General features: G+C 44.8%; 1 protein-coding gene across 1 annotated transcript in view; it reads left to right on the forward strand.

Moving 5' to 3' along the window:
* FARS2 (phenylalanyl-tRNA synthetase 2, mitochondrial) overlaps nt 1–7,357 on the forward strand; it is a 210,816-nt gene extending 203,459 nt beyond the window's left edge. The window contains exon 7 of the mRNA XM_054381749.1: nt 7,219–7,357. Coding sequence (XP_054237724.1) covers nt 7,219–7,357 — 139 coding nt within the window. The remainder of the gene's footprint in view (nt 1–7,218) is intronic.
* Nucleotides 7,358–7,750: the final 393 nt, after the last annotated feature.

The following is a 7,750-nucleotide window of genomic DNA, read 5'->3' on the forward strand; positions in this document are numbered from 1 at the left end:
ACTTCTAGTGTTTTGCTTTTACACCAAAACATATGTTGCTTTTACACCAAAATAAAGCAAGTGATTTCTTTAACTCCTATCTTCAGTTTTTAAATCTCTCCTGTTTTCTGGTCTCTTCCTGCTCTCTTCTTCTCCCTGTCCTGTTTTCTCCTGATTTGGGTTGGGTTTGGCACTTAACAGCCGGCACATTTGGTTATCTTGATGTTGGCTCTGCACTTCTCCCTCCTCTGTCCCTTGTATTGTACTTAACTGGGCTGTTAAGATGGGGCAGACTTTTTATTAGAGTCTGTTGTGACAGTACAAGAGGTGATGGTTTTAAACTAAAAGCAGGACATTCAGACTAGAGATATGGAAGAAAACTTTTACACTGAGCCAGGTGAGGCACTGGTGCAGGTTGCCCAGAGAGGGCATAGATGCCACATCTGTAGAAATATTCCAGGTCAGGTTCTGGGGCTCTGAGCAACCTGCTGCAGCAATCTGAAGATGTCCCTGCTCAGTGCAGAGTTGGACTAGAAGACCTTTAAAGGTCCCTTCCAACGCAAACCATTCTGTGATTCTATGCTTATAACTCTTTAAAGAGTCTGCATTTACGAGGTTTGCCCTTTCTCATCCATTTGCTGTGTGACCTTGGAAAAATCATTTAGTGTCTTGATTTGGGTCCAGAGCCATGTTCCTCTTTACCTCAACTCTCAGCAAGTATAAAGGAAACTTAAATATCTAGCTCCTGGCCATAGTGAGGACAAACCCACTAAACTCAGTGAGGAAATCTAGACAAGTACTTGATAGAGCATTTAGTCCTTCCCCTGTACTTGCCTTCTGCCTAGCTTTGTAGACCCTGGTTTCTGATAGTACTCGGGGCAGATATCCGAACCAGATGTCACCCCCGTCACTCTTCGTTTCTTAAGGATATGAATTGCTTTAAATACTCATATAAATTATCTTTTTAATCAGTTATGAAATATGTTCCAATTTGACAGCAGTGTTAATTTTAGTAGTACTTTTTTGTAGCCTTTAGTATTAACATCTAGTTTGGGGGGGGGGAGAACTGCTAAATATTTATACTTCTTTTCTTTGATCTTGCACTCAGAAGAACTGAAAAGGTATCACACTTCACATTTTCACTATAAATATTTTAGATAGCATTTGAAAGAGTCCAAATTCACCTCTCATGTTGGATTTGTTCAGATTATTGAGGTAGGCTGTCATTATTCCATGCTTCCAAAGGGCATTTCAGTTGCCAGAGGTTGGAAACTTTTGAGCGATACTGTTGTGGCTAATGACCAGTGATGGAATCGTTGTGGTGGTTTGACCCTGGCTAGGGGCCAGATGCCCACCCAGGCTGCTCTATCAATCCCCTTCTTAGATGGAGGATTTTGAGGATTACAACCTGCTAGGAATGGATGGAATCCACCTGTCTGAAAGAGGCAGGAGAATCTTTGGCAGCAGGCAGGCCAGCTTGGTAAGTCAGGCTATAAACTCAAGGACTTGGGGGAAGGGATCCAAAATGGCAATGCTCAAACCACTGTCACCACTACAACCAATCAGGGAATTAACCAGGCAAACCAGAGTAAAACGTGCCTCAGCTGTCTCCCTAGTGCACAAGGTCTGGGAAACAAACGAGGAACTGGAGTTATGCATCCAGTCAGAAAGTTAAGAATAAGCAAAATTTGGTGGGACAACTCACACAACTGGAGGATCATGATGAATGGCTACAGGCTGTTTTGTAAAGACAGGCACTGGGCATGTGTTCCACCACTGAGTGGAAGGGGATGTGGCTATTTTTAGCACCAGTGTGAAGCTATAAAAGGCATCACAGTATGGAGGAGAAGGGGAATTGGCAGCTAGAGGCTCAGAATTGCAGCTAGGGAAAAAAGTCAGCTAAGAGAGAATACGCTAAGGAATCGGCTGCTAGAAAAGCTGTGCTGGAGGCTGCTAGAATCTGCTGCAGGGAAAGGACTGCTAAGTGATCTGCTGGGCTAGGGCTTCTGCCATCTGCCACAGGCTGCTGGAAATCAACTATAAGAACACTGCTAGAGAATGAGAATCAGCTAGAGCTGAGCTGGTTTTAGAACCTGCTAGAACCAGAGAGATTGCTAGCTGCCATCACAATCCATGAGAGCTGCCATCATGAGCCCTGAAAGCTGCCGTCACCCTGGAGAGCTGTTGCTGCCCGAGAAGGCTGCTGCCACCCCAGAGAGCTGTTGTCCTGCCTGCCACCCCTGTTGCCCACTCCCTTTGGCATTATCCATGCTTGCATGGTCATGATGCATATTCCCTACAGATCAGATCATCGTGGCAGCTGTGTCTGTTGCCTCTTAAATAAAGCGGTTTGGTGCTTGGCTCTGTTGGTTGCCCTCTCAACAAGGGCATCACCAGAGATGAAGAAGTCATATCCCACTCAGCACTTGTCAGACCACACCTGGAGTACTGTGTTCAGTTTTGGTTCCTGCTGTGCAAAAAAGGTGTGGACAGGCAGGAAAGTGTCCAGAGAAGAGCCATGGGAATGATCGGAGGGCTGGAAGCCCTGCCATAAGAAGGAAAGCTGAGAGAACTAGGTCAGGGGAGGCTTAGGGGAGACCTTATCACCATGTACCAGTACATAAAGGGTTGCTGCTGAGAAGATGGAGACTCTGTTTTTACAAGGAGTCACATGGAAAAGACAAGAGGTAATGGGTACAACTTACTCCTGGGGTCATTTCGATTGGACTCCTGACGAAAATTTTTCACCACGAGAACAGTTAGGCAGTGAATAATCTCCCAAGGGAAGTAGTAGATTCTCCTACACTGGACAGTTTGAAGACTGAGCATGATGTGGTGCTGCACCATCTCATTTAAACTATACTATTCCCTAGAAAGGTTGGACCAGATGATCCTTCATGTCCCTTCCAAGCTGACATTCTATGCTTCTATGATTCTATGGCTATTGGCTGACACATCCTTTCATTCTAGCCCTGGTCCCAGTGTCAAGTTGCTTCCATGTTTGTTTTATTACATCAGTGACAGACTAGGTGCCCTTAATTTCTTGCTGTACTCAGACATCAGGATGAAACACTGAAACATAAACAATCAGTCAAACCTGGCAGCAAGCAGCTCCCCAGCACGTGGAGGAGTGTCAAGAGGATAGGGCCACATTCTTTTCAGTGATGCCCCGTGACACAACAAGGTAGACTGGGCACAAACTGGAACACAGGAAGTTCCATTTGAACATGAGAAACTTCTTTGCCATGAGGGTGCTAGAGCCCTGGAGCGAGCTGCCCTGAGAGGTTGTGAAGTCTTCTCTGGAGAGATCCGAAACCCATCTGGATACTGTGATCCTGGGCAAGCTGCTGTGGGTGATCCTGCTTTATCAGGGGGGTTGGACTAGATGATCTCCAGAGGTCCCTTCCAACTGCCACCATTCTGTGATTCCTCCACAAAACGTGTGCCAGAGCATTAGGCATTATTTCACTCTAGTGTTTGTTCTGCAGACCTTATTCTTGTTTCATCCTGCAGTGTCAGGATATATCCCTGGCTGCCCTTTCCCTTTGCTTTGCTGTGCTCACTGCATTTCCTTACCTGAGAGCTGCAGGCTGGTGCAGAGCAGGGTTGCGCCACTAAGATCAGCTGAAGCCCAATGGGAGAGGAGCCCACGTGACTGTGAGCTGCATGGACCTGTCTGGCAGTGCAGGTTAGGGAAATAAAGCCCTGTGTGCTCACCGTTAAGCTTCTCATTTTGTTTTTTGACCCAATGAAGTTGCTGATCTGGGGTTTGGCTTCAAGTTTTCTGTTGCTTGCAAGAGAGCTGCTGCTTCTACATGGTCAGACTGCAGCAGAGTTCAGTCTGCACTCACAGAGCCATCTTTAAGGTAGGCAAAATCTCTGTGACTCTGCAGAACAAAAGAAAAGCAAAAATGGGAGCCAGCAAGCATATTTTATTTCTGGCAATAGTTGTTTCCAGTTGCAGCTAATGGCAGCTAACATTTTCTTAATATTTGATTTGGGGTCGGGGAGTGTTAAGTATTAGGGGATGAAAGACCCAAGAAGGATTCTTCCCCTATTTCCTATGCAAAGCTGGCTAATGAAAGCAATGCCTAAGGGTTTAAAACTTGCAGTGTGTCTTTCCTTGAAATCACATTAAGCAATTATATTCCTTCTTTCTGATTAATAACAAAGATGCAAATAAACCCATCTGAACATGGGAGAGAAATGTGATGTACTAAACCACATGAATTAAGTGTAGCCAGCCATGTCAGTAGTAACATTCGTGGCTGTAATTAAAATTAATTGCATTTAATGCAATCCCTGCTTTATTTCTCCTGCAGCAATGCTGCAGCTAACAGAACTCTAAGTCCAGAGCTGCTCTGGAAGACTTCAGCTCTTTCCTAATTTAAATACATCCTAAAGATGTTGGTTTTCCGCAACACCCACAAGAAGCTATTGCATCCTAGCCTGACCTATTTAATGCACCTCATGAATGAACTGCTTACTGGGATGGAGGGAGGGAGGGGCATGAAACCATTACCTTCAGCTAACTATGAGCAGTGAAACAACAGTGCTGTAGCCACCCCTTACCACAGCTTAAATACTTCAACCTGCGTTGGCATCACATAAAAAAGTGATAGAGTTTTCCGCCATAGGATGTGTTCCCACTATATACAAGACTTCAGGATCAAGCCTGTGACTCTGCATCTTCTGAGGGGCCATTTGTGAACGTTTTTGATTCAGTGGGATGCTGTACCACCAGTAAAAGCTCAAATTGTACCAGTTATAATGGTGTTTGCCAGCCTGGTTTGGAAAGCTGTTTCTGTTGAACCCCAATTTATGATTCCTCTCTCTTAGTCAAATTTCTGTAGCATCTGGCCAGACCCTTGCTATTCTGTTTACTTGCTTCTCTCAGATCTATTGTTGTGATTGCTTTGCAGAGTTGGAGCAGAGCAGAGCAACACCTTCTCTGCAAGTACACCTCCCCTCCTTTTCCCCAGCATGACTATTCTACAGCATTTAACCTGCACTGAGGGAAACCTTTAAGCTGTTTTTTAGGAGTTAACTCCAGTCAGCCTAACACTTCATGAAATGCAGTTTAACCTTTCCTGTGCTTGTCAGATTTAACTTGCTTTACCTTCAGAGCACACAAAAGAGAAGGAATGCTTTAATTCAAAATAACCTTGTGCTGTAAATTGACAGTGGGAGCAGAGCAAACCTCCCGCCATGTCAATTGGGACAAAGTTGGTATCAAATAGCTATTCTGAGATAAAAACTACTATAGTAATAAGACTTGAGGTTGAAATGAGTATCTTGAGAGTTGGTTTTGTGTATGAGCACATATAACTGTAGTTTTAATCAAATAGTTGTAATAAACATGGTTCCTAGCATGAAACAAGCTTCAGGAGAGAAATGACCTGACGCCTGCTGAATGCCTTTGCGGGCCATTAAATGCAGAGTTCTGCCCATCTGGGAGATCCTTCTGTCTAGTATTTGATCTCTGGTTTCCTGTTATTTTTCCCTTCAGATTTTCTGTCTTGCGCTGAAGTGAGTATTCACCTTTGAAAGGAGAAGTTGTGTGGGCTCCATTTGAAACTAAAAATAAAAAGGACACCATAATTGCTATTTAAATTCAGGAACATGAACACTGCATCTCTAGCGATGCCCTTGCTCAAGTGATGTGCTGCAGTCTGGTTTTGATGGAGAGCAAGTTTTTTGCTCTTTTATTCAACTTGCTGGTTTGCTTGAGTTTGCATTAACATTGTTCAGCTCAGCAACTCTTAAATACATTTCTTCTCCCATAATTCCATTTTCCTGCTCTGTTTTGCCTTTTCTTTTCCACAGCAAGTGGTATTTCTTTAATTCTACTATGTGTCCCTGCTGCCATGTCTCACCTCATTTCTTTCGAAGTTTGCCAGACAACTCCTACACCTAGGCCGCATCGTGTCAGTGCCTGGGCACTGCCCTTTGGTGCCCCATGATGGCCACTCTCATCTTGCATCTGTCTGCCCACAAATGGAGTCTTCAGATGCATGTTGCCCTTGTTTCTAATATCCCACAAGGGCAAACTAGCACCTGAATTGAAAAATAAATGTTTATGTGCCTGTGTGACCAAGAAGACCAATGGTCTCCTGGAATGCATTGAGAAGAATATGACCAGCAGGTTGAGGAAGGTTCTCCTCCTCCTCTTCTCTGCCCTAGTGAGGCCACATCTGAAGACCTATGTCAACTGCTGGGCTCTCCAGTTCAAGAGAGACAGGGAACTAGTGGAGAGAGTCCAGCCAAGTGCTAAAAGGATGATTAAGGGACTGAAGCATCTCCTTGAGGAGGAAAGGCTGAGAGACCTGGGGCTGTTTAGCCTGGAGAAGAGCAGACTGAGGGGGATCTTCTCAATGCTTATTCCTAACTAAAGAGTGAGGGCCAAGAGGATGGGGCCAGATGCTTTTCAGTGGTTTCCAGTGACAGAATGAGGGACAATTGGCACAAACTGGAGGTTTTCATCGCTCTTGGATGAAGCTAGGAAGTTCCATCTGAACATGAGAAGAAACTTCTTTGCTGTGAGAGTGCCAGAGCCCTCAACCAGGCTGCTCAGAGAGGTTGTGGAGTCTCCTTCTCTGGAGATATTAAAATGAAACTGGACATTATGATCCTGGGCAGCCTGCTGCGGGTGTCCCTGCTTTAGCAGGAAGGTTGGACTAGATGATCCCTAGAGGTCAATTCCAACCTCTACCAGTCTGTTGCTGTGTTTGGTCTCCTTCCCAGAGGCTGGAGCGTGGATAGTGAGGCTTGAGAGAGACCCCACATTAGCTACCAACATTGCTTTCCATTGCTCAGAGGTTATGTGGCATTTTCTTTGTGCCCATCACCTCCAGCCCCATTGGTCTGAAGGAGGTTGGTGTGTGCAGTGCTCCCTTGTACTAGCACCATTGGCACTGAAATGGGAGAGCTGTGATGTCAGCAGCAGTTTTGTGGTGTTAGTACAGACCTTCTCCTGGGCTTGTGTGCTGTGATAAGAAGCTACTGTAGAGCAATGAGAGCTGAAGTATAAGGTGGTCTTACAGTCCTCTGCCAAAATTAAAATTCAGCTCAGTCCCACCGTTCTGGACTGTGTATTTTAGCACTGAGGTGATTTTCCAGCAACAGGAACAAAATTAGACAGCAAATAAAAAATGATCCAGCAGGTAAGTGTTTGGCCTCATATATTTGCATTTGTAGCCACGTGTATTTCTGAGTCCTCGTTTGGTTTGTGTTTTGTAGGACAAAGAAAGTCAGCCACTGCTACCGGATTGTTTACCGCCACACAGAGAGGACATTAACGCAGGAAGAAGTGCACCGCATCCATCAAGCTATTGAAGAATCAGCAGTCAGAGAACTTGGGGTTGAGGGCAGGTTCTAGCATCACTGGTCTGAAGTCCTACTAATGACAGTTGCTTTTTCCTTCCTTTTTTTTCCCCTCTTTTTATTTTTTTTTTGGTGGAGTGGGGCAGGGGTTGTGGGACTGAGGTGGGGTTGGGGCATACAAGTAGAGAAGAGTTTTGTGACTGAACCTAGAACATGGGAAATGATTGATAAGTGAGGACTGGTAAATGTACCAGCTAATAAACATTACTGCTGAGAAATCATTGACAAAGTGCTGGCACTTTATTGTAAGGAGTGGGGGAGCAACAGCAGTGTGAGATTTCCCTCCTGTTACAATAAGAAATACACTGCTTGGTGGTTTTCTATGTAGTTAATTGGTCCCTGGGTTCCATTAAACTGTAAATACTTAGCATTATTTCTGTGTTGACAG

The sequence above is a fragment of the Indicator indicator genome, chromosome 6 (genome assembly GCF_027791375.1).
Source record: "Indicator indicator isolate 239-I01 chromosome 6, UM_Iind_1.1, whole genome shotgun sequence".
Lineage (NCBI taxonomy): Eukaryota > Metazoa > Chordata > Aves > Piciformes > Indicatoridae > Indicator > Indicator indicator.